At 44.8% G+C, this 27774-nt stretch overlaps 1 protein-coding gene across 1 annotated transcript in view; it reads left to right on the top strand.

The window, feature by feature from the left end:
* The first annotated feature begins 2399 nt into the window (after nucleotides 1-2399).
* STX4 (syntaxin 4) overlaps nucleotides 2400-27774 on the top strand; it is a 74568-nt gene continuing 49193 nt past the window's right edge. The window contains exons 1-5 of the mRNA XM_033944245.1: nucleotides 2400-2688; nucleotides 8370-8462; nucleotides 8741-8840; nucleotides 15706-15780; nucleotides 16410-16474. Of these exons, the coding sequence (XP_033800136.1) occupies nucleotides 2659-2688; nucleotides 8370-8462; nucleotides 8741-8840; nucleotides 15706-15780; nucleotides 16410-16474 (363 nt within the window). The 5' untranslated portion in view covers nucleotides 2400-2658. The remainder of the gene's footprint in view (nucleotides 2689-8369; nucleotides 8463-8740; nucleotides 8841-15705; nucleotides 15781-16409; nucleotides 16475-27774) is intronic.

Genomic DNA, 27774 nt, shown 5'->3' on the forward strand with positions numbered 1-27774 from the left:
ACATGAAGTATTCAGCATCTCTCCTTCCCTCTGCTAACCTCACCAAAGTTGCACAATTTGATTAGCAAGGAAGTCATCATATAAACAAAATACAGCACAGTTAATGTGAGACCTTGAGCTTCCATAGATGCTTGCTCGGTGGTGGCGAAAAGGGCAAACAAAATGCTTGGAATGATTAAGAAGGAGATCGCGAACAGATCGGAGAAGATTATCATGCCGCTATACCAGGTCATGGTGCAACCTCACTTGGAATACTGCGTCCAGCACTGGTCATCGTCCTTGAAGGACATGGTACTACTCGATAGTGTCCAGGGAAGAGTGACTAAAATGGTTAAGGGGCTGGAGGAGTTGTCGTACAGCGAGAAATTAGAGAAACTGAGCCTCTTCTCCCTTGAAAAGAGGAGACTGAGAGGGGACATGATTGAAACGTTCAAGATAATGAAGGGAATAGTAGATAAAGACAGGTTGTTCACCCTCTCCAAGGTAGGGAGAACAAGAGGGCACTCTCTAAAGTTAAAAGGGGATAGATTCCATACAAACATAAGGAAGTTCTTTTTCACCAAGAGTGGTGGAAAACTGGAACGCTCTTCCAGAGGCTGTCGTAGGGGAAAACACCCTCCAGGGATTCAAGACAAAGTTAGACAAGTTCCTGCTAGACCAGAACGTACGCAGGTAAGCCTAGACTCAGTTAAGGCTCAGGTCCTTGACCTAGGGGCTGCCGTGGGAGCGGACTACTGGGCACGATGGACCACTGGTCTGACCCAGCAGCGGCAATTCTTATGTTCTTATGCTGTATCCTGCTCTCTCTTAACTTCTTGTTTCAGAGGGGGGCAAGATGCAAACAGGCCTTTAAATCTAATTAAATTCAAGTCAGGCTTAAAGACATTCTTATTTCAAGATGCCAGATATTCTTATTTAACCGGCCAGATATTCACTTGATGGTCGGGATATTAAAAAATTAATAAACTTGGAAACTTGAGATGCAAGTGTGATTAAGGTCCCTCAGCAGCCCTACCCCCTAATTGTGTGGCCCCAGAAAGAAACCTAATTTGCCTCATTCTGCCCTTACGTATGTCTAATTTCTTTCCAGCAATCTGTTCAGAGATGGATTTAAGATTATGGTGCCAACAGGTAAAGGACTAATGGTCAGTAGACCTAGATTTAAGCATTGACAAGTCCCAGGGTGTTAAATACTCAAGTCAGAGAATCTACTTTAGGGCTAGGTGAATGCATTGCTAAAAAGTTGCCATTCTGGATCTATGAAAACAAAAACAACAGTGGATACAGATATTCTGGAGATAATTTATTAAACACTGACATATAAAACCATGAAAATTCAATTAAAAAAGTACAATGATAAAAAATACTGTGATAAAAATCCAACCAGACCCATTGGCCACCACCTGCCTCTCCATATTTGGGTTCTGACACCCACACCCCCTGCTCTCTGGGATCTGCTGTCTAGTCTTGCTTATGGGAACCAAAATCTGGAGAAGAGGGTGGAGGCATGAAAGATCACCCAGAAATTGGGGCAGGTGGGCAGCCTGTTTTTTTGGCCCTTCAGAATTTGGCACTATAGGCATCTACCTAAGTTCCTGATACCTGCAAGGTTGAAGCGGAATAGAAATCAGTAATGTAATACCTAAATATCTAGCCCCAAATCTGTTAAATTGGAAAGAACAGAACGGGGATAGGAAATGGAACTTTTATTGGAAACCCACTTCATTACTTCAAAGTGTAAATAGTGCATTCCTCGGCTGCCAGCATAGCTGTATATTCCATCTTCATTCCCGCTTCTTTAAATGTTGGATATCAGTGTCATCAGAGAGTTTGCAAAATGCAGAAGCCAGGGATCCAAAGCCCTTGCAGCCTTGAAGAACAGTTTACACTGTAGTAGAACTATGAATACAGTTTTCGCTCTGGGGTTAAAAGATGACTCCAGGTTAAGATTACCATATGGCTCCAGAAAAAGGAGGATGGATAGAGACATCCGGGTTTTACTTTCAATTGGAAGCAATGGAAATAAAGAAGATTGATAGAGACATTTGGGGTTCTTATTTTTTTACCTAATGAAAGCAATGGAAGTAAAAAACCCGGATGTCTCCATCTGTCCTCTTTTTATTTGGAGCCATATTACTCCAGGTCATAGGGGACAGATTGAACCATTCTGGCTTTTAGACGAGGAGCTGCGACAAGAGGCGACACCCCACCTTCCAGTCTTGCTGTGTAAAATAAGCAGCTGCCTCTGGGCAAAGATGTGGCGCTGAAGGAACGAAAGAACAAACAGACACAGACCAAATCCTTCCATTAATTTAAAACAATCTTTTATACCGTGTCTTTCAGACACCTTCAAATAAAAGAAGTAAGACCGTGGTTGACTGGCAGGGAACGGTACAGCCTACCATGCTTAGGTCCCACACGACACGGCACCTCCTAAATCCCAGCAGGCCTTGCGCAAATTTGCATGCAATGAACAGAGCTGCTTCCTGCTCATACTAAAGGATTTAACTGCTGGGCGGATTTCTGGAAAGATTTAGGTGTTACCCCCCGAGCCTGGTGTGGTTAGGGGGGGGATCAAGGGGTGCGAGCCTCGAGCGAGACTTTTGTTTCCGAATCTTCTAGTAATAAAAACGTAAAAGTTGTTCAGAGCTCTGCAACATGAGAGACAGGACCAAGGAGCTGAGAGGTGTAAGCAAACTGATTTATCTGTCTAATTTCCGCTCTTTGCTATGTTTCTGGTTGTATTTCTTGCGTTCTCAGATTACTGTCTTGTCTGTGTATGCCTCTAACTGCTCATGCTCACATAGTTTTTGGCTTGACAATCAATATGAATGTTGCCAAAGTCACAAAGCTTAAATTATAATATAATAATAATAAAAAAATAACAAAACCGCAATTTAAAAATAAGTATTCATATTGTCTCTTTATTTGTTCAAATTTCCAAAGCATGGAAACCCTTGTAAAACTATGAGCATGTTGCATGTGCAACAAGAATTGCATTTGCATTGAAAATAATGCTCATTGCTCAGTACAAACATTCCAATAGCTTCTACCACAATGCAGGTTAAAATTTATGGATCAGAAAATAAGTGCTTACAGAAATTCAGAAAAACACCAGCAAAAAAGAAAAGTAGTACCATTAAAACACATTCTAGGAATGTAAAAGGGGTGAATGTGAAATAATCATTTTCCAGAGCTAATTTAATTAAGAACATATCTTAAACTTTGGCTTGTCTAACTCCTTAACACAGTGGTCTCAAACTTGCGGCCTGGGGGCCACATGTGGCCCGCCAGGTACTATTTTGAGGCCCTCGGTATGTTTGTCATAATCACAAAAGTAAAATAAAACAGTTTCTTGATCATATGTCTCTTTACCTATAAATGACAATATTATTATTAAGACTTAGCCAAAGGAAAGATTTATAAATTATAAAAAGTTTTACCTCATACAAAATTGTCATTTCTTTAATAAGACATTAACTATTTTTTTTGAGGCCCTCCAAGTACCTTCAAATCCAAAATGTGGCCCTGCAAATGGTTTGAGTTTGAGACCACTGCCTTAACACCAAGAACCCTGTTTCCTAAAGAGCACTAAGGGCTAGAATCAGAAAGCAAACCGATTGGTTTACGACCCCTTTGCAACCAGATTTCCCTCCTGCGATCCGCTTTGAACCCGTGCATGCAAAGGAGGAGAAATGCATGCAAAGTGGACAGGGACGCGATTCATCAAACAAATTTTTTAAACCGATTGGGCTGGCTGATCAACCCAAGAAGTGACTGCTGGGGACCAGTTGAAAATGTCTTTCCGACTCCAGCTCCATAGAAGCCCTGCTCTCTGCTGCCCTGATGCTCTTCCCCGGATCTCTCCTGCCTACTCTGCCGCATTGCCGCCCTACTCTGCCCAGATCTCTCCTGCCAGCCGCCTTGAATCTCTCCTGCCCTTCCCCGCACAGCGAGCCCTTTGTTTTAACCCGCGGGTTTAAGAGGGTTAAAATCATGTGCTCACTGGATTAAAAGTTAAAAAAAATATATTTTTAAGTCACGGCTCGGACAGGCCTAGATGCATGCTCAGACTATCTAAAGATGGTCTGCGCATGCGTTGTGATCTCACACCAGTGCCCCCTTCTGCATATTCAACTTTGCAGAATCCATCAGACCTGCCTGGATCGGGAACGGGTCGGTCCTGATCGGGCAGGTTTGTGAATCTAGCCCTAAGCAGTTAGTGTAGGATTTTGCATGCATCATTAGCATGAGATCATGGTAATGGCCATGGTGTGCTAAAAACAGGGAACAAAAAAAATCCCATACTAAATTTCCAAGGTATGGGTGGAAACTGGACAAGTTGTTGCTGGAGAGGGGGGCATGGGATGCACATTACAGTTAGTGGATGAAACTAGCTGTGCAAGTGACAGCATGAATTATAAGGTAAGTAAGTATAGGTACATGTACCTCAAGAGGAGGTGGTAAGTGTATCTGCAGTAATTGAAATTAAACTTAACATGCAGAAAATTATATTTGTACAGTAACTACAAGGGATGTGCTGGTGATACCCCCCCAAAAGTTCGCGTACCTGTACAATCTTTGCACTTCTACATTTTAACTTTTGCTGTTAAAACATGATAAGCGTTAACACCTTACCTCATATTACTTAACTTATCCCTAAGCTAGGTGTAACATGGTAGAAACTTTATTTATTTTTGTTTTTAATTTTACATCAGTTTTCAAAGTAAGCATAATTGTCAGAGCTTTTGCTGTTACCTGTAAAACTCCTTGTGCATTTTCTATAAGAATTTTCTATAAGAAAGCTGTTTCTATAAGAATGAAGAGGTAGGTGGGGGTGTTCTATAGAATTGAATTTTGATGATAAAAGTTCTATAGGTTGAATTTTGATGATTAAAGTACCCATAAAAAGATAAATGTTTTAATTTGGGTAGTGTGGTTGCCCATTAGTCCATTTTGAATGGAAATAAAGATTAGTTAAAAAAATACAAGGTGATAAACTTTTTTTTTATTGGATTAAGGGTCCCTTTTACAAAGCTGTGGTAGCAAGTCTCAATGGGCTAGGTTAACTAAGCAAACCGATCATGTATCGATCGGTTTGCGACCCATCTGCGACCCGATTCACTAACCTCTGTGCCGATTCGATTCCGATCTGTGCATGCAAATGAGGGGAAACGGCATGCAAAGTAGGCAGGTACGCGATTCACTAAACAAATCTGGAACACCGACTGGGCTGGCCGATCAACAGAAGCGACTGCTGGAGACCAGTCGCACACGTCCATGCTGACTCTCCTACTCCATTGCCGCCCTGCTCTCTGCCCCAATCTTCCAGCCCTGTTCTCCTATCCCGACTCTCCTGCCCCGATCTTCCAGCCCTACTGTCTGCCCTGAGCTCTGCTCCAATTCTCCTGCCCCGACTCAAGCCCATGGTTTTAACCCACAGAACAGTTAGGGAGTCCCAATAGAAAAGTTTCAAAAATGGTGAAAGAAAGCCAAGAGTGCTTAAGAGGGAAGCAGAGTGAACATGTGAAGTTATCCCTGTCATCTTCTCAGCAGCCTGTAGATAAAGGAAAAAATACAATTTGAAGTTTCTGTTTACAAATGCTAGAAGGATCTGGTGGAAGGAGGACAGTCAATAGGATACTGAGTACCTGGGTACAAACTATATTGCAATGATAGAATAGATCAAAATGGGGGGGGGGGGGGGGTTGCGCTATATGTTAAAAGAGGTGATTGAATCAAACAAAATAAACATACTGCTATCTGTGCCGTGCAGAGTGAAATCCATATGGATAGAAATTATGTGTGTGAAGGGAAGGAATATTTATACTACCATCCCCAGGACAGAATGAGCAGACAGATGAAGAAATGTTTTAAGAGATTAGGAAAGCTGGCAAACTGGGCAACAGTATAATCATGGGCGATTTCAACTACCCTAACACTGACGGGATAAATGTTGCATCAGGGAGTGATTAGGAGGTAAAATTCCTAGATGTCATAAATGACTTCTTGGAGCAACTGGTCCAGGAACCGACAAGAGGGGGAGATATTTTAGATTTGGTCTTTAATGGAATGCAGGACGTAGTATGGGAGGTAACTGTGTTGGGTCCATTGAGAAACAGTGATCATAACGTGATCAAATTTGAGCTGATAATTGGAGTGATGTAGCTAAAGAAATCTACTATAGCAGCATTTAATTTGCGCACTTAGGAGAATGTGCTACCTGCCATCATGTTGTGTCCCTCTGTGGCCGTATTCTATTTATGCGGCTGCTTACGACGGCTGTCGGCATGCGCCGGCTGTTGGCGCGTGCAGGAATTTGAACAGCGGTGGCGGCTTCCCCCATCTATAATCATAAAACCCTAGAAGCGCATGCGCACTTAAAACTCCGTGCCTCTGCATGCGCAGTAGGACAGAAGGAGCCTTCGCTCTCCCTTGGCAACGTTGTCCCCCTCCTGCCCTCTTTCAGTCTGCCAAAAAAACCCCGGGTGACACCAAAAGAAAAAATAAAAACAATCGCTAACAGTAGGGGGAAAGGGGCACTTCCGGTTGCGGCAGGGGAGGGTGGGGCTTCTCCCTCCTCCCCAAGCAACAGCAAAAACTCCTTATGCCCGCGGCTGTGACTCCCCCCCAAAGTAAATTCCCCTGGAGCAAGATTGGACACCCGAAAAAGGAGTGAGGGGACGATCACTCCCAACTGTCCGAGGATCTAAGCAAAGGGCCAAGAAAGAGTTTTAAAAAAAAAAAGGGGGCTAGAAGAAGAGATGGGAAGAGAGACTTTGGGTTGGTGAGAGAAGCAGGCGTTTGGAGGGAAGGTAGGAAAGAGAGAGTACACGGATGGGGTGGGTTTACCACCACCTTGGTGAGTGAGGGCTAAAGGAGCCCTCCCTACCCCCATCCAGGAGAAGTGAATGCGCGGATGAGTGCAGAAGTGCACACTGGGGCTCGGTTTGGCTCGCCATAGTCCAGCAGTTTGCAAGCTTCCTGCGGAGCAGCATCAGGCAGCGATCTAGCACCAAGGGTGAGCGAACGGGGTCCGGAGGGGAGACGGGATGCGTTTGCCAAGTGTGTAGCTGGGCAGGTATGTGCATGCAGCTGGCCACAGCTGGATTGAGGAAAGGGCAAGGGAGGGAGGGTCTGGGCAGGGAGAGAAACAGATAGAAAGAAAGAAAGCGGGAGAGAGACAGAAAGAAAAAAAGATAAGACGGGGCAGAGAGAGAGAGAGAAAAGGAAAGAGGGAAAAAAAGATAGATGGGACAGGGAGAGAGAGAAAAAGACAGGGCAGGAAGCGAGAGAAAAAGACAAAAAGATGAGGCAGGGAGAGGGAGAAAAAGATGGGGCGGGGAAGGGAGAGAGAAAAAGAAAGAAATACAGACAGACATCTTTCTAGCACCTGTTAATGTAACGGGCTTAAACACTAGTAGTAAAATAAATTGCTGATCTGTTAGTGATCTGTAACCTAGCGCTACAATAGTCTGTTGCACCTGAAGATTAGAAGGTGGCCAATGTTACGCTGATTATTTAAAAAACTGTTCCAGGGGAGATCTGGGGCATGAACAGACAGGTAAGCCTCAGTGCCAGGCAAAATATTGGAAATAATTATAAAAAATAAAATTGTGGAACATGAAGAATTTTTTTCGCTAGATTGATCTGATTTGAGCTGACTGCAAGCAAGAATTGTGAATAAGTACATTACATTTGTTTGTTCCAGAGGTATGGATATTGAAAGTGATATTTCCAGCCTACTTTGAATTCTGCTATGGGTATACTATTCCAGCTCTGAAAAGATATTGTGGTAGAGTTTTTTCTAAGACCTATGATGATTATAAGCATGCTTGGCTATGGTTAAATTTGTTGCATTATAACTGAGGTCTCCACTTTTCTATATATGAGCTGGATAGTTGCCCCTGTCAGAAGAGAGTCGTTTGTGTGTGTGTTATAGTTGATATTTCTATTCTGCCTTGTGACTAGTAGGTAATTGAAATTGCCCATTATTATATTGTTGCCCAATTTGTAAGCTTTCCTAATCTCTGAAAACATTTGTTCATCTGCTCATTCTGACCCGGAGGATGGTAGTATAACCCTACCTGTATATTCCTTCCCATTGCATATGGATTTTCTATCCATATGGATTCCACACATTTTGTTTGATTAAATTTCCTCTTTAACATGTAGTGCACCCCTCCAATTTGGTCTACTTATCCTTGCGATAATTTTTTATTATCCTTATTGGTCATTTGAATTTAGAAGGCAGTTCCATTCTTGCTGTCCTTGCCTCAGGTCATACCAGTTCCAGGTTTTACTGAGTAAGCAGGATTCTCTTGTTAGAATAATTGATGGTAATATGAAGCACTTTTCTCACTTTTCAGGATAGTGACGGCTCTGAGGATGAGGAAAGAACTGCTTTGGTCAGTGCACCAAACAAGGATGGTCCATGTAACGATGAAGAGTTCTTTCAGAAGGTAGGAAAGAGGATTATATTGTCAGAAAGGGGATTATATTGTCACACTCTGGACCTTTCTTGGTCTTCCGCTACCCCTGATCTTCTATGTATATCCTGTGCCTGTCAAATCCCAACACAATTTTTGACTCCTGTCCTTCTGCAGAGGAAGTTTGTTACATGTGTCCCTTCACCACCCTCTCTGTGCCAAATCTCAGGCTTGTTTCAGATTTTTATTGGGAGTTCTTGTTCTAGGATTATGTTAGTACTGTACTAATTTTCTGGTTAAACCTCCTTTAGGTGAGAGAGATTCGTCATTCACTAGAGACCCTGGATGGGAAGGTGAGAGAGCTGGAGAAGAAGCAGTCCACCATACTGGCCAAGCCTCTACCGGAGGAAGGTGAATTTATCTTCTGAGACAGCCAGGCTGAATGTGTTTATTAGGAATTCAAACAACTTACCAAAATACAGGGCATTAAACACACCACCAGTACTACTAAATGCCTTCAGGAAGAGGGGTGCAATTGATTCATGCAGGATGTGACATCACAGCATAGATCCACTGAATTTGTGGTGGTGTGGATGCATATTAATGCTGTTCTAAGTTATTGCTATTACCAGGTGTGATCAAAAAGATGAGCAGCTTAACTGACTGCCATAAAATGACTTATAAATTTCCCCTCACTGTTGGATCAGAAACAAATTATTTAGTTTTTAGAAAGCTTTTAAAAACAGTTTTATTCAATAAATTTTTGAACTGATTATTTTTATGATTTTTTTTTTCAATATTGCCTGTTTAACCGGGTTTGTTTCCGGTCATCTGCTTTAATGTAATCCACCTGAAACTCATAAGGGCTATGGCAGAATTTAAAAAGCTTTAGGGCTGTTTTAGCATACGCTAATGCGTACTAAATATTAGTGCGTGCTAAATACTAACGTATCCATAGACTAATAAAATGGCTAGCGCGCCTTAGTAAAAGGACCCCTTTGTAATGTAATTTAAAAAGTAGTAAAATTGCATACCAGAAGTAATACATTTTAGGGTTTTGAAGATAGATCTATGAAGGAGTAAGTGAACATATATCTGAAGTGGTTTGAATGTATTCTGGGCTTTGAGATGGATTACCTGCAGCTAGGAAAATAGTATAGCTGAGTAGAGATCCATGTGAGGCGAAAGAGTTGAAGGAGTTGGGAACTGGCTTGGAGGTAGGCTTCAAAGGGTAGTGGTGAACGGCACCCCCTCCGAAATGGCGGAGGTGATCAGTAGAGTGCCCCAGGGCTTGGTCTTGGGCCCGATCCTATTCAACATCTTTATAAGAGACTTGGCAGAAGGGCTCCGTGGTAAAATAACATTATTCGCCGATGACGCCAAACTAAGCAATGTAGTGGGCAAAAGCACAATGGACAAAAATTCAATGCTCGACAACATGATGCACGACCTACTCCTACTGGAGCGCTGGTCTAGGACCTGGCAATTCAGCTTCAATGACAAAAAATGCAAAGTTATGCACCTGGGCAGCCAAAATCCATGCAAGACTTAAACCCTTAATGGCGAGATCCTAACAAAAACGGTAGCAGAACGAGACTTAGGGGTGATTGACATGACATGAAGGCTGCCAATCAAGTAGAGCAAGCTTCATCCAAGGCAAGACAAATCATAGGTTGCATACGCAGGGGTTTCGTCAGCCGTAAGCCTGAGGTCATTATGCCACTGTATAGATCTATGGTAAGGCCCCACCTGGAATAATGTGTGCAATTCTGGAGGCCGCATTATCGCAAGGATGTGCTGAGACTGGAGTCAGTCCAGAGAATGGCCACTCGGATGGTCTCGGGACTTAAGGATCTCCCGTACGAAGAACGGCTAAATAAACTACAGCTATACTCGCTCGAGGAGCGCAGAGAGAGGGGAGACATGATCGAGACGTTCAAGTATCTCACGGGCCGCATTGAGGCGGAGGAAGATATCTTCTTTTACAAGGGTCCCACGGCAACAAGGAGGCATCCGTGGAAAATCAGGGGCGGGAAACTGCGCGGTGACACCAGGAAATTCTTTTTCACTGAAAGGGTGGTTGATCGATGGAATAGTCTTCCACTTCAGGTGATTGAGGCCAGCAGCGTGCCTGATTTTAAGTCCAAATGGGATCGACACGTGGGATCTATTCACAGGGTAATGGTAGGGGAGGGTCATTAGGTGGGCAGACTGGATGGGCCGTGGCCCTTATCTGCCGTCTATTTCTATGTTTCTATGAGCTTTGGAGGAATAGGTGGTGGTTTGCAAGTCAATAGAAATTTGTTATCCACATAGACTTGTAGGATATGTGGAATATAAATAAATAAATAGTCAAGGTCTACAAGATTGCCCTTGAATTAACTACAAAGTCATATCCTTCTCCCCTACCCACCATCCACTCTCCTGACCTTCAAACTCACACCACCCCTTCATCCTTCACCCAAACAACTCAGGAAGTTCCTCTATCCTTGTCCCATCAACTACCACTGACTTTTTTTTCTTCCTTCTCTGAAATCATAGAGGAAGAAACCGTACAACTTCTGCCTTCAGCCAAGCCTACTACATACCCCCTCAGACCATATTCCCACCCCTCTACTTGACCCCCATCTTGCATACTGTTATCCCTCCTATCTGCTATATTCTCAACCTGTCCATTTCCACTGCAACTGTCCCCGCTGCTTTCAAACCAAACATGCGGTAGTTAAGCTGCTTCTAAAAAAAGAAAACCTTGCTGGACCCCAGCTGTCTGTCCAACTATTACCCTGTCTTCCTTCTTCCATTGCTACTCGAGCATACTGTTCTCTGTCGCTGCCTGGACTTCCTTTCAACTCGACAGATTCTTGATCCTCTACAATCAACCTTTTGCCCCCAACAATCTACAGAGTCTTCCCTCACCAAAGTCTGCAGTGACTTTTTCATGGCCAGATCTAAGGGCCTTTACTTGATCCTCATCCTTCTTAACCTGTCTGCTGCCTTTGATACTGTTAATCACAGCTTAATCTGTCCTCTCCTGGTTTGCCTCTTACCTCTTCCATTGCACCTTTAGTGTATGTGTTGGTGGGTCTTCTTCTGCAGACACCTCGCTAGTAGTGGTTTGCGTACCCTAGGGTTCTGTCTTAGGACCTCTTCTTTTCTCTTTCTCTACACTTCTTCCCTTGGTGACCTGATCTTCTCCCATGGCTTCCAGTATCATCTTTATGCTGATGACTCCCAGATCTACCTCTCTACACCCAAAATTTCACCTAAAGTCCTGGAAAAAGTCTCTGCCTGTTTGGTTGACATTGCTGCCACTCAATATATCTCCTCTTCTCTCTCCTTATTCACCTCCCAAAGAACTCCATCCTCAGATAAGCTGCTCTTAGCTGTACCCTTTTCCTCCATTGCCAATTCCAGACTTTGCTCCTTTCATCTAGCTGCCCCTATGCCTGGAATAAATTACCTGAGTTTGTCTGCCAAGCCCCTTCCCTTCCCTTGTTTAAAAGCAGACTGAAAGCCCATCTTTTTGATACAGCCTTCAATCCATAACCCTACTCCCTACTGCCCACTAACCAAGCCAGCAGATTAGCTGTTCCCCTTAACTATATCCAAGACATCCTTCTATTTAGATTGTAAGTTTTTTCGAGCAGGGACTGTCTTCTTTATGACTCTACAGTACTGCGTATATCTGGTAGCACTATAGAAACAATAATAGTAGTAGTATAGTTAGGGCAGCATTAGCTGCTTCTTTTGTAGCATGTGCCTGCCATTCATGGCTGCGAACCATAGAAATGACAGTAGCTGAGCCAATACCCTATCTCATGCTGGCAGTGGTGGACTATGTGGCTGAACCACTTTATTTGTTTGTTTGTTTGTTTAGTCATTTATGTAGCCCGTCCTCCTAAAGGAACCCAGACGGATTACAGGAGTACATTCATAGTATGGGTAGGACAAATTTTAGTGAGACATACAGACTTTACAGCATGGACAAAGGGGTTTAGATTACAGCAACTACAGTATAGACATAACATGCAGACTTACAAATACAGACTTCGTGGACATAGGGTGGTTTAAATTACAGCATTTTCAGCGTAGATAGTCATGGTAAGAGTCTCCACTTACTCCATCTCAGCCCGATGCGTGCTGTGGATCAGATAATGGGCGGGCTATTCAACCTCCAAGAATATGCTTGGCAAGCTCCCCTTCAAGGATCAGATCTTGGCAAAGACCTGGATGATCTTATGGGTAGTGTGCAAGATCGTCGTTCCAAGTTCTTACCAGACAGAAGACCTTGAGCGGCTAGAAGCCAGGCCCACAGCTCCTTTCGGGGTCCCGACGTTTTCACCAGTATGCCTCAGGAGGCTCATCTCGGAGATCCTATCAAGGTTCCAGACAAAGATATTCTGGAAGCCGGAAAATTAGCATGAGCTGGTTGCTCCACCCACAGTCCCTAGTAATAGGGATTCCATTTCAGATCGATTCCTGGGTCATGCTGACAACGGATGCCAGCCTTATTTGGCTAGTGGGCACATTGCAGTGGTTGGTGCAACGGAAGTGGTTAATTTAAACCAGGCTACAACTGAGAGCGGTCCGCCTGGCCCCGCTTTAGCCAAAAAACATGAAGGCAATTTGCTTCTACAGCCAAAGAGATGAATCAAGGAGTATAGGATTGGACGTGTTGCTTTAGCCCTGATCTGAAGACAGGCTGCTTTGTGTGTTCCGGCCATGTCTGATGGTGGGCTGGGTTATTTGCAGACTCTTAAACCACCTGGGACTTGTGATCCTAGTAACCACAGATTGGCTTCATTGGCCACTGTATGTGGATCTGGTATGGCTCCAACCGGACAGATGCATCAAGCTTACCGGTTCATATGGGGCTACTTGGTCAGGTTCCAGTTCACATGGAGAACCCAGATCGCTTTGGTCTTATGGCATGTTTGTCGAGCATTCTGCCTTAAAACACCGAGGATATTCTGAAGTAGTCTTTCCTACTCTTCTCCGAGCTAAAAAGCCTTCGACCGTCGCATCCTATGCTAAGGCCTGGGAGGTTTTTCAGCTCTGGTGTACTAAGGAGGATGTTCCTGTGATTCTTGCATTTGTACAGGCCAGACTAGAGAAAGGCCTGGCAGTGGCATCTCTGAATGTACAGGTAGCAGGCTTCTCATGCTATTGAGCCAGAGGGGGAAAGGTTTCATTGGCATCTCCATCCAGATGTGACCAGATTTTTGAAGGGGCACTCAGATTGCAGCCTCTGTTACACCAATCTTTTTGTGATGTAGAATCTTAATATTGTTCTGAAGGGTCTTTATAAGCCTCCATACTAGCCCATTCAAGAGGCGTGTCTGTTGGACCTCACGGTGAAGACGGTGTTTTTGGTGGAAATTCTCAGCAAGAAGGGTCTTGGAACTGCAGGCACAATTGTGTAGAGAACAATACCTCGGGATCATAGAGGCAGGAGTTGTACTACCTATGGTACCTTCCTACTGAAAGTTGTGGCGGCATTTCATGTCAACCAAGAGGTCAGTCTAACCATGTTTCAGTAAATGGGTTTGTCAAGCAGGATAAAATATTTCAGATATTGGGCATATGAAGAGTTTTACTCCACTATTTGGGCTGTCTTTATTCTAACTTTTCATTCAAGGTAAGGCAGACCAGCTTCCAAGGCATCTATTGCCAGATGGATTCGTATGACAGTCTTGTTATTGTACAATGCCTGTGGGAAGCAGCTGCCTATTTCTATCAAAGCTCATTCGACTAGAATTGTGGCGACTTCCTAGGTGGAAACCAGGGCAGTGCAGCCCAAAGGTCTGTAGAGCAGGTCTAGTCTCTATACCTTTACAAGATTCTGCAGAGTGGATGTGGCGGTTTGGGAGATATGATTGAATTCTACAAAATCCTGAGTGGAGTAGAACGGGTACAAGTGGATTGATTTTTCACTCCGTCAAAAATTACAAAGACTAGGGGACACTCTGTGAAGTTACAGGGAAATACTTTTAAAACCAATAGGAGAATAGTTAAGTTCTGGAACACATTGCCAGAGGTTGTGGTAAGAGTGGATAGCATAGCTGGTTTTAAGAAAGGCTTGGACAAGTTCCTGGAGGAAAAAGCCATAGTCTGTTATTGAGAAAGACATGGGGGGAAACCACTGCTTGCCCTGGATCGGTAGCATGGAGTATTGCTACTCCTTGGGTTTTGGCCAGGTACTAGTGACCTGGATTGGCCACCATGAGAATGGGCAACTGGGCTTGATGGACCATTAAGTAAGGCTAGTCTTATGTTCTTTAAAAAAAAACAAAAAACAAAACCCCCAAATCAAAGATCATCAAGAGGAATACCCACACCCTCCTGCCACTGCTGTTGAGCAACCCACCCAACACTCCACCAGCTCTTACCTGCCTGCTTCAGCATAAAATTATGAACAAAGCAGCAGAAAGAAACAAGAAGAGGCTCTTACATTTGAAACTGGCTGCACTCATGCTGCCATAAAAGGGTGAGCCAGTAAAGCAGGCTTTTGATTCCCCTTAAGCTTCCCACCTCATTGTTTTACCCCTTAAGCTGGCCTTGGATGGAAGCACTCTGTAGGAAAGAATGTTGAGGATATGCAGTGTAGAAAAGGGTGGAAAATTAGCATACTGGAGGCAAAGGGAGGTTGGAGAAGCAGGTGGTGGTCTTTATTTTCTTTTACATTCTGTTACTACCTCTTTTAGGCAGCATAACGGAGGAGGTTAGTCAGAGGAGACATAATGCTGGAGTGAAAAAGAAAAGCATAGAAGGAGAAAGGTAAATGGCATGGGTTGGGCATTAATGAATAGTGGCCAGGATAAGTGAAGGGGAAAGCTGATAGTGTGAATGAGTGACAGCATGGAGAAGAGACTGATAGCATGGAGGGCGAAAGTTTATTATAAGTGGTAAAAGACATGGGTTTGAGAATCAGCACTGGATGGGCAGGAGCATAGGAGGATAGGAAGGATGAATAGCAGTGACATGCTGGTGGGCTCAACAACAGCTTCAAGGCGCAAACAACTTGCACAGCTGCTTTGTTCCCATTTGTCTGAGAGCAGAGTGGGGAGATTTTGGCGAGGTGTGGAGTAGTAGGTAGAAGCCGAAGTGGAACGCATAGTAACTGATAGCAGCTGCCTGCACAGGGGCATGAATTATTGTAGCCACTGATGAACCGACACAAACATCTTATTTTAAGAATTCAAGGCTTCTCTCTAGAAGCTTAAAAAAATGTTGGGGGTTATTATGTTTATCCTTGTTACTCATTTTATTTCCTCAGGAATGAGAGATGAGTTACAGAAACTCAGAGAGGAAATTAAGAATTTGGCCAGGGGCTTGCAGGTCAAGTTGAAAAGTAAGTTTAAAAAATTGGACATGGGAACCCAGAGCCTTTCACTTTTATAACTGAATGGTATAGGGGACCAAGAACCTTTTCATCTCTAGGATTGGATGGTTTAGGGGATGTGCTGGGGAACCCAGAGCCTTTTCACCTCCTGGGGTAGCATAGCTGGGCTCAGTGGAATGGGCCAGGGAACCCAGAGCCTCTTCACCTCCTAGGATGGTATGACTCGGGGAGATGGGCTGGAGAACCCAGAGCCTCGTTACCTCGTAGGATGGCATGACTCAGGAGAGATGAGCTGGAGAACCCAGAGCCTTGTTACCTCGTAAGATGGCATGACTCGGGAGAGATGGGCTGGAGAACCCAGAGTCTTTTCACCTCCTATGATGGCATGGCTCAAAGGGGGGGGGGAGTGGGGAGAATGGGCCGGGTAACCTGGAGCCTTTCACCTAATGATCTAAGTGGCTTTGAGGATTGTGGTTCTGTTCTTATGAGAAGAAGCTTCAGGGTGTATTGTTTGTTCCCCCATTTTATATTTTAACTTTTTAATTGTACAATGCTTTGAAAGTTATGTTAAGCGTTTAATCAAATTTTTAATAAACTATGAAACTATGTGTGTTATTCATTTGACTATTTTTGGATAGGTATTAAACCAAAAGAGGAAGAAGATGGCAGGTTGTCTGTGAACCTAAGGATGAGGAAAACACAGGTATTTTCCTTCACTTGGAGCTATTTCCTTTTATGAACAATATACTGTCTCGATCTTAATGTGGTGTAGTGAGAGAGAGAATCTCATTTATGCTCTTGATCTCTCTGCATGCAGTCTCTGCATTGTATCTTTTATGCTTTCTGTATCTTTGCCTCACACATACTGTGGACATTTTGTGCTCTCTGATTCAATTAATTTTATTTCTCTGTTTAACTTTTTACCATAAAAGGTTTTGCTAAGAAAATATTAGGGTTTTGGTGATATTAGTGCCATCTCTGGACACATATCCTGCTACAAGGCCACAAATGAAACATTTTTGTTACTGCTATAACTGGGGGGAGGGGTGTTCCCAGAGGATTATATAGAGGTTTTTCTCATGTTTACTGGTTTTGTTTTGGGTTTTTTTTCGGGGAGGTTGTTTCTTAATTTGGGAATGTATGCATATTTGTATTTTGTATAATATAGAAGGCAATGTTTCGGTGGACCTGTACAGCCTACAGAGTCTGGTGTTTTTAGTTTGATTTTTGTCTATTTATTCCATATTTCTAATTCATAGTCACAGGAGGGTAATTTTTATAATAGGCTGTCTAACTTGTGCTTTATGTACATAAATCTTGTTCCTAGTGCAATAAGCACATCATTCTTGAACCTGTGGGTTGTATACCTCCAATTGCAAGATATGGTGTAGAGATCCTCATTTACATTTTTCTTGCTCTGACGACTCGGGCCAGGATACTCTGGATTTATGCCAGATTTGCTCTGACTGACAGGCCGAGGACTGTCCATGTCCCACATGCCACACGGCAAGTGAGGGGGGGGGGGAATGGCAGGAGCCATTGGCTTAATCACCTCTAGTCCCTCTGGGGGTATGGGGTAACCAGATGGCTTACATTCTAGGTCAAAAATCCTGGCAAGAGCTGGTGAAAGTGCATCCCCAGCGAAGTGCAGCCATGCATCTGCAATTAAACCCCAGATTGGAACACAGGAGCACCTGCAAGGGCACTCTGTGCATCCTGGTCCAGCTTTTGCTCCAGAATGATGGTCACAGTGACTCCTTGGTGGTCGCAGCACATGTAGTGCAAGGAGTCTCTTCCCTGAAGAGCACAGTTCCCCCCATAGCAGAGCCTTGCACAGGATACAGGGATTCAACTCTATAAACTACCCTTTGTAAACCACCCTAAAACTTCTAGGTATGACTATTTACAGAGGCTGCACCATGCAACCACAAATTAACAAAACAATACAGAAATCTTTCGCAATTATGAGAAACCTTAGACAAGTCCGAAAATTCTTCGAAAAAACACAATTTCAGCCCTAGTACAATCTCTAATCCTAAGTATCCTAGACTATTGCAACATCCTCTACCTCCCCTGCCCTGCAATAATGATTAAACAACTACAGACAATTCAGAATACAGCTCTGAGACTCGTCTATTCATTGAAAAAACATGATCACATTACTGAGGCATTCATCAATTCTCATTGGCTTCCAATCCAGGAAAGAATACAATTTAAATTCTATTTAAAACTAAATGGAGACAGCCCAACCTACCTAAACGACCGCCTCATCCAAACCACCTCTACAGGCTTAGAAAAACACACACCCCATTCACTTACCCCCCAATCAAAGAAGTAAAACGGAAAAAACTATACAACGGACTACTGGCCACTCAGGCAGCGAAGATAGACAACCAAGTCTCCAACCTATTGACAACAACCCCAGACTACAAGATGTTCAGAAAGGAAATAAAAACTATACTCTTCAAGAAATCCCTTAATAAAGCTTAATACCATGATAAAGCTTAACCCCCCTCTTACCATCCCCTCCCTAACCCCAGATCCTACTTTTCCCTCTCTTGGAAACCTTCTCTGATCTAACGTTGTAACCCTTCTTCCATAACTCTTTTTGTAATCCGCTTTGAACCGAAAGGTAATGGTGGAATAGAAATCTGTAATGTAATGTAATTCAGTTAAGAGAGGTCTGGGATGAAGTGGATTCTGTAGTTATGCCTTTACTTTCCCATTCTGGGTCCTCAGTACTAGGAGATTCTGCATTGCACCTGGGAGGACCAGGTTCTGACTAGGTGTCAGCCCTGGATCTCAGAGAGGACCCTACTGTATACAGGTAGTTTAAGCCCACAGCGCTTTTGGAGATTATTACCGAGTCTCTCCAAGAATTAAAGATAGAGCTTCAACAGACCTCTATTGCCCATTGCTTGCTTCTGAGCAGTATTAAGGCTCAGACCACATGTTTTCCATCCCATCTGGACATTACTAAGATGCTGACTGACTATTGGGAAGTCCTAGAGGAGCCCCTTTGGGTGTCTAAGGACATGATGAAGCTTTACTCGATAGATGGTTGTAGGCGCTTTTGCCAGTACTTGGGCAGACCTTCGGTCCAGAGATCATTTCAAGGCCTGAGACAATCCTCAGGATCCTGCCCCACAAGAAACAGTTATGACGCCAGATCAGAAGCCATATCTTTATTGGGAGGCATGGGTGATGATCACATCAGACCGCTGGGCACTGGAGATTATTCAGGAGGGGGTACAAGCTCGAGTTCTTTCATCCCCTTCTGGACCTCTGGGTGGATTCTCAAGCGGAAAACCCAGAGAAAGTGGTCAGAGTCCGAGTGATAGTAAAGAGGCTACTAGTTCTAGCAGCCAAAGAAACTGTCTCGGACAAAGAATCGGGCTTAGGTAGGTACTTCATTTACTTTATCGTGCCTAAAAGAGAGGACTAGAGGCTGATTTCTGGATCTAGTCAGTCAATGTGGCCCTCAAGATACCATGCTTCTGCATGGAAAAGGTAAGGTCAGTCATTGCCGGGTGAATTTCTTAACTGTCAGGATTTGACAGAGGCCTATCTGCATATCCCCATTTTTCCAGATTACAGGAAGTTCTTGAGGTTCCACATTCTGGAGCAGTACTTCAGTTTTTGGCCCTTCCATTTAGACTGGCCACAGTGCCAAGCAAAGAGGGGATACAGATGCATCCTTACCTGGATGATTGGCTGATAGGAGTTCCGTCCGAAATCAAAGGAAGGACAGCAGTGAAGCATGTGATCAGCTTTTGCAGAGCCTGTGCTGGGTTATAAATTTCTGAAAAAGCCACCTGGAACCAACAGTTCCCGGAGTATTTGAGCATTTGGTTTAACATGAAGGAAAACTAGAGTTTTTCTCCTGAAAGCCCGCAGCGGGAAGCTCATGTGTCAGATCAGGGAGTTTCAGGACAGGCCAGCACTGACAGCTTGGCATTAACTGCAGGTACTGGGATCGATGGTAGCAACCATAGTCATGGTTCCCTGGGCGAGAGCATATTTACACCCTCTCCAGGATGCGCTCTTATCCTGTTGGTCCCCCACAAATGGATGTGTTGTAGATTAGAGAATGACACGGTGAAAAAATTGGTCCCCGTCACCGCCCCGTCCCCGTCTCACCATCCCCGTCACCGCCCCGTCCCCGTCTCACCATCCCCGTCACCGCCCCGTCCCCGTCTCACCATCCTCTTCACCGCCCCGTCACCGCCACTGCCACCCCATTCACCGCCCCGTCACCGCCACTGCAATCCCATTCACTTTTCTTTATTTACGTATAAAGGAAACATTCTTTAAAACTTTAAAACTTTAAAACTTAGTTAAATATTAGTTAATAACTATACAAAAACAAAACACGCAGAGAAAAAATTAATTAATAAAAATTCTCAAAACTGACACATTTTGATCACTAAATTTAAAATAGTTATTTTTCATACAGTTTTTCAATCACTAATCTTCCACCACCCCTGGGGCTAGCAATGCAAAAACAAACACGACATGTACTTTAAATGCTGCCGTGATTAGCATAGTGACCGCGGCTACGGCTGCAAGTCTCCCCTCCCCCCAGCGATCACGGCAGGAGGGCACCCAACCCCTCCTGTAGACCCCCCCAACGGCCCTCCCGACAATCGCAGCAGAAGGGTACCCAACCCCTCCTGCCGGTCCTCCCAATGGCCTCCCCTAAGATCGCCGGCAGGAGGGTACCCAACCCCTCCTGCTGGACCCCCCCCCAACGAACCCTCCCACCCCGGAACCCCCTTAGTCTTACTTTTCAAGTTGGACCGGACAGCTCCTCGCTCGTCTGGCCAGCAGGCCTGCCTCCGTCCAAATGAGGCGGGCCCGCCCCTACCCTGCCCAACCCACAGGATCCTAGGGCCTGATTGGTCTAGGCACCTAAAGCCACTCCCCCTATAGGAGGGGCCTTAGGTGCTTGGGCCAATCAGGCCCTAGGATCCTGTGGGTTAGGCAGGGGAGGGGAGGGGAGGGGCGGGCCCGCCTCATTTGGACGGAGGCAGGCCTGCTGGCCAGACGAGCGAGGAGCTGTCCGGTCCAACTTGAAAAGTAAGACTAAGGGGGTTCCGGGGTGGGAGGGTTCGTTGGGGGGGGGTCCAGCAGGAGGGGTTGGGTACCCTCCTGCCGGCGATCTTAGGGGAGGCCATTGGGAGGCAGGGGAGGGGAGGGGAGGGGAGGGGCGGGCCCGCCTCATTTGGACGGAGGCAGGCCTGCTGGCCAGACGAGCGAGGAGCTGTCCGGTCCAACTTGAAAAGTAAGACTAAGGGGGTTCCGGGGTGGGAGGGTTCGTTGGGGGGGGGTCCAGCAGGAGGGGTTGGGTACCCTCCTGCCGGCGATCTTAGGGGAGGCCATTGGGAGGACCGGCAGGAGGGGTTGGGTACTCTTCTGCTGCGATTGGCAGGAAGGGTTGAAATGACAAATGAGGAGCACGGTGAAATAGCGGTTCCTAGAAGGGGGTACATTGGCCCGCGGGGACAAACCTGTTCACCGTTTCCGCGGTCGGTGAATGGCCTTGTCCCCGTCACCGCAGCGACTGCTAGTTTTCTTCCCCGTTTTCGGCGGTGACCCGCGGCTTAAATGCGGTGGCCGCGGGTAAACCGTCACCGTGTCATTCTCTATTGTAGATGCCTCCTACCTTGGACAATGGAAGCACGTTGCAGTCTAAACTGGTGGCTGGAGTCAGTGTCTATCCCGGTGAGTGCACTTTGTATCTCCACATGGGTGACTGACAACAGATGCCGGCCTATATGGCTGGGGAGTGCATTGTGAGGAGCGTCTGGTGCAGGGATGTTGGAACCCTTCACAGAGAAAATGGTTGATCAGCTGGTTAGAGCTGAGAGCTATCTGCCTGGTGCTGCAGGCACTCAGAAGTTCTCTGCTGGGCAAAATGGTACAAGTTTTCTCAGAAAATGCAACAGTGGTAGCCTATGTCATTTGGCAAGGAGGCACCAAGAGTGCTCCACTACACTTGGAGGCTTAAATGTTGTTTTTATGGGTGGAGACTAGTGCTGCCCCATTCACGATTCGAATCGATTCGTTTTTGTAAAAAAAAAAAAAAACCAGACTTAGCGATTCATTCCGATTAAAGTTCATTCTTTTTTCACTGCTGGCCGCCGGACTCATTCCCATCTAATGTAACTTCTGGTTTTGCAAAACTGGAAGTTACATCAGAAGAAACGAAAGGACGTGGGAGCGTTGAGGGGGAGCGAGCAGACCTCGTGCAGCGGACCAGTCGGAAGCAAAGGGTATTTTTTGGCTGTCTCTGCATTTCTCCTCTCTTTCCCGTGATTCCACATCCAGTCGAGTAAGTAACTGAATCGGCAGGGGGGGGCTGAGAATCGGCAAGGGGTGTTCAGAATCGGCAGGGGGGGCTGAGAATCGGCAGGGGGGCTGGTGAGTTTTGGGGACTGGGGATGGAAGCTGAAATCAGTAGGGGGGCTGGGGGATGAAAGCTCAGAATCGGCAGGGGGGATGGAGATGGAAGCTGAAATTGGCAGGGGGGCTGGGGATGGAAACTGAGAATCGGAATGGGGGCTTGTGAGTCTTGGGGCCTTGGGATGGAAGCTGAAATAGGCAGGGGAGCTGGGGATGGAAGCTCAGAATCGGCAGGGGGGCTGGGGATGGAAGCTGAAATCGGCAGGGGGGCTGGGGATGGAAGCCCAGAATCGGCAGGGGGGCTGGGAATGGAAGCTCAGAATCAGCAGGGGAGCTGGTGAGTCTTGGGGGCTGGGGATGGAAGCTGGGAATCGGAAGGGGGGCTGGTGAGTCTGGGGGGCTGGGGATGGAAGCTGGGAATCGGAGGGGGGCTGGTGAGTCTGGGGGGCTGGGGATGGAAGCTGGGAATTTTTGATATGATATTGCCTTGGTTAAATAAAATGTTTAAACTTAAAAAGCGGTGTCATTAACAGTGAATCGAATCAAATCAAATTGAAAAATCGATTCAACAGGGTGAATCGAATCGAAATATTTTTCTCTGAATCGGGCAGCACTAGTGGAGACCCATCCCAGTGAGTATAGTCCATTATAGTCTGTGCAGAAAGTTGGGAGGGGGGGTCTGAAAATTTAAAACTTTTAGGGTTTCTGGGGCCAGAGATATGGTGCCACACCTCTAACACACCTTTCTCTGAATATTTTGAACTTCGGGGGAGCCCCCACAGGCCGTCTTTTATGTGAATTCGTTGGCAGCGGCCATCTTGGATATTAAATTATCTTTTTTTGTAAAGCCTCCATCTGCATCAAAACCCCTTGATTTGGCTATAAATCAACTAAAATAGACTTCTCAGGCTGTTCTGCCTCCAAATTATGCCAGTTTTTGTCTGGCATAATTGGCCAAGGAGTGTTTGTGTACCATGTGCCGCGGTGCATGTGAGGGAGGGGTGGGAGCCTTGGGCTTAGCCTCCTTTGAGTTCTCAAGGGTTGGTGAATCACAGGGGGTCTGAATGGCAAGAAAGAAATCCCTCCCAGAGACCTTGAACAGTGAATTCGTGAAACATAAGTGCAAGGAAGAGGCTGGGCCCAAGAGAAGCCAGTCTGAGGTCCTGCAGGGGTCTGTGGGGCCTCCTGTTCTGGATTTTGTTAATCTCCTGCGGAAAGCTTATTTAACAGGATTGGGAAGTTCTACGCTGCCTGCGGTCGTGCCAGCATTAGACCGATGAGAGATTCCTCTAGGAGACCTCTCTGCTGCTAAGGAATCCAACGCCCAACCTAAGGGACCAGGCGGACCAGGCCTGGGAGGATTTGAGATCGGACTCCATGCCTTTACTATCCAAGAGTGAAGTTTCTTGCTTGGAGAACTAGTTACCTTTGAGGGACCGGAAGTCAGGAGGCGATAGAGCCAGGGACCAGGGAGAAGATCCATTTGTGTGGCAGCTTTTCAAGTTGGCTTCCATGCCTCTCATCATTACAGATGTGCTCAGGGAATTGAAGCTGGAACTCAACAGCCATCGACTGCAAATTGCTCTGCAACGAGTGACAGAAATGCTCAGACTACCTTTTTTCCTGCACACCTGGACTAGAGAAGGAGGGGTGTATGGAATAAGCAAGTCCAGTAACTGCAGGGATGAGTATGTGTGGAGGAAGAAATGCCTGTTGTCGGAAGGGAGGGTAAAGTTACTGTACACTTGACTATAAACCTCCTGGTTTAAATCTTCCCCCATAAAAAAGGGTGCAAACTTCTTGGTTTATATTCTAATATATATGGTACTTAGATTGTAAGCTTTTTAGGGACAGGGAAATGCCTCTTGTGTCTGAATGTAACTACGGTAACCTTGAACTACTACTGAAAGGTGTGAGCTAAATCTTAACTCCTGGGCTGTATGGGCCAATGACGTCTTACAGAAGGCCTACCCAGGTTACCACCCTTAAAGCAGGTTTCACAGTCCCATCTAGGTTCGTGAACCACAGTTGGGAAGCTCTGCTTTAAGCAGTTGCATCTTTCAAGCTGTCTTCCCCGGTCATCTCTTCAAGCATGCACCCCTCCCCCGAATACATGCATTTGCATGCAGAGGGATTGGAAGCAATTCCATGAGCCATGCTCTGCATACTTAGGGTTACTAGATGTCCGGATTTCCCTCCGGGGGTCTGGACAGTTTTTCAAAATCTGGCGTAATGGGGCAGGGATAGGCGGGCCTGGGGGCAGATTTAGGGGCCCGAATTTTATGAATGTAATAATAATAGTAAGCTTTATTCTTGTATACCGCCCAACCATGAGTTCCAGGCGGTTAACAATCAAGAAGGACTGTACAATCAGTGAAGCATACATATAAACAAGACAAGAGAATAATCATAATACAAATTTATCAAACAAATAGGTTTTCAGTAATTTTCTTAAGGCCTGATATGATTGTGTTTTAGAAATCAGAGGACTTAACCAGGAATTCATTTTTCCTAACTGGAAAGCGAAAGTCTTATCTAAGAATCTTCTATAGCGACAAGCTTTTGTAGATGGGAACATAAACATACAGACATTGCGAGTATTTTTATTCGACTTATATACTTTAAATTGGGAGGATAGGTATTCTGGAGCCAGACCAAAAAGAGCTTTAAAGCAAGTGTAGCTAAATTTAAAGAAAATTTGCGCTTTGAATGGCAACCAATGCAGTTGTCGATAAAAGGGGCTTACAAGATCATATTTTTTTAATCCAAAGATCAAGCGCACTGCTGTATTCTGTATTATTCAAATGCGATTTAGGTTTTCTTATAGGATGCTAAGTAGATAATGTTGCAATAATCAAGAGCAGATAGAATTAGAGATTGGACTAATAATCTAAAAGAAACAAAATCAAAATATTTTTTAATAGTACGCAATTTCCAGAGGATCACAAAGCATTTTTTTTATCATAAGATCAGTATGATCTTCTAACTCCATGCATGCTTCCCCACTTGTTTCTTTTATATTTTGTCTGTATTGTTTTTTTCACTCAATATCCAGAACAAATGGACATATAGCAAATTTTGATAAAATAAAATTGTGAACTTGCCTAAATTTTTAAGCAATTATTCTCATATAGAATTATATTATCATATTGATCAATTTAAGTCTATGCCTACTCTCCCTAGTATCTAAGGTATTTTGTCTGAATAGGTTTTTGATTTAGTATATTTAGCTGACATAAGTTACCTTGTGTGTTGTGCAAGTGAATTGAATCATATTATCAGATACATTATGGATTCTCTTTATTTCAATGTATTTGTGTATGTGACAGGAAATCCATCAGTCTTCCAATGCAAGCCTGGTGGATAGCAGGGGGAACTATAGCTTGTTGATAACCAGTCTTGCTACCAGGCAGCATTCAGCATCTCTGGGTTAAAATATTATAGTGATCTTCATGCTTTCAGCTTGGACCCATGTAGGTAACAAAAATCTCATGCACAAATACAGGATGTCCAGAGCAGTACTTGGAGAGACCTCCCAGGAAAGAAACTTGGGAGTTCTGATCGACAGGTCGATGAAGCCATCCATGCAATGCATGGCAGTGGCGAAAAGGGCAAAAAGAATGCTAGGAATGATAAAGAAAGGGATCACAAACAGATTGGAGAAGGTTATCATGCCGCTGTAACGGGCCATGGTGCGCCCTCACCTGGAGTACTGTGACCAGCACTGGTCAACATACATGAAGGACACGGTACCACTCGAAAGGGTCCAGAGAAGTGCGACTAAAATGGTTAAGGGGCTGGAAGAGTTGCCGTACAGTGAAAGATTAGAGAAACTGGGCCTTTCCTCCATCGAACAGAGGAGATTGAGAGGGGCCATGATTGAAACATTCAAGTTACTGAAGGGAATAGACTTAGTAGATAAGGACAGATTGTTCACCCTCTCCAAGGTAGGGAGAACGAGAGGGCACTCTCTAAAATTGAAAGGGGATAGATTCTGTACGAATGTAAGGAAGTTCTTCTTCACCCAGAGAGTGGTAGAAAACTGGAACGCTCTTTCGGAATCTGTCATAGGGAAAAGCACTCTCTAGGGATTCAAGACAAAGTTAGACAAGTTCCTGCTAAACCAGAACGTACGCAGGTAGGGCTAGTTACAGTTAGGGCGCTGGTCTTTGACCAGAGGGCCGCCGCTTGAGCGGACTGCTGGGCACGATGGACCACTGGTCTGACCCAGCAGCGGTAATTCTTATGTTCATCAGTGGTGTAGTCACAGAATATGAGGCTGTTCCTTGGCAGAGGAAGACATCCTTACTAAATGGGGATCTTTGTATTTCAGATTTGTTTTCCTGGAAATCTATCAGCATTTATGACAGGAATACAAATTGAGAACAGTAGGGGAAAAACATGACTCATAATTTTTTCTGGGTAAACATTAGTTTATTTTTGGTGGACAGAAGCCAGCACAGTATAAACATTAAATAAAGTACATCAAGGAGAAGTAAGATCTAGCTGTAGAAGGTTGGGGTGTTAGAGCAGGGATTCCCAAACCTTTCAGGTGATGTGCTAGATAAAATATTAACATTTTCAACTCTTCCCTTTGCATCTCTCCTCTCTCCATTACTCTCTCTTCTTTCCCAGTGTCTTATTGCAGTTCTTTACCTATTTTTAGGATCTCCCCTCTGATTTCCCCTCATCTTTTCTTCCTTACCTCTCCCCCAGTGTTTCCTTTTATATCCCTCTCACTATCCTCCCAGCAGACTGCACAACCTATATCTAGATTGCTCCTTCTCCCAAGAGAGTCTCTGTAATAGCAGTTTTGGCATTCCATTTGAATGCCTCCCTTCCCCCTGTCTAGCAGCATCTTCTTTATCTGCCAACAACAAAATTAATTCCCCTCTTTTGTCCTTCTCTCCTACTGGGAATGCCTTTGCAACCTGCTATACCAGAAATTTGTCTTTACTTCTTGTTCTCTGGATTCTGAGTTTGGCAGCAATTTTACATTTGTGTTTGGGAGCCTACTGGGAGATAGTGAGTTAGGCTGAGGCCAGTAAAAGGGATTAGTGACATCACTTGAAAGGCTGTATTAGTTTTGCTGGAGCATCAGCACTTGAGCTTAATCTGACTGGTTAAGTGGTAGTAGTAACAAATGAATTATAGTGCAAAAGGCATGAGTCTTGAACCAGTAGGATATTCTTTACTCATGAGTTTGTAAAAGACATCATCATTTACTTTTTTCTCTCGGCTCTATCTTCTGCATCTATGAGCTGTGCCCCATTTCCCCAGATTTTCCTTCTACAATCTAGTTGGAAGGTGTCTTTCTGATCTGCTCTGATTCTGACTTTTTATTTTGGGTCTTCATCAAACTGGGCTTGCAGTGCTCCAGAGGTTCCCCTTTTGAATGGGGCAGCTCTGCCTGGGAGAAGACACAGACTCTGTGGTCAGAAGTCTGTAGCCAGGAGGGCAGCCTTTTTACATGGAACTTGCCTAGCCAACCTACCCTAAAAGATTGGTGGCTTGGGAGCCATTCCCCTGGGAGCATGACTCACTTCTGGTTTTTACTGGAGCTTGAGCACAGGCTGTGCAGCTTTAGTCCCATGACAA

This window comes from Geotrypetes seraphini, chromosome 5 (genome assembly GCF_902459505.1).
Source record: "Geotrypetes seraphini chromosome 5, aGeoSer1.1, whole genome shotgun sequence".
In the NCBI taxonomy this organism is placed as follows: domain Eukaryota; kingdom Metazoa; phylum Chordata; class Amphibia; order Gymnophiona; family Dermophiidae; genus Geotrypetes; species Geotrypetes seraphini.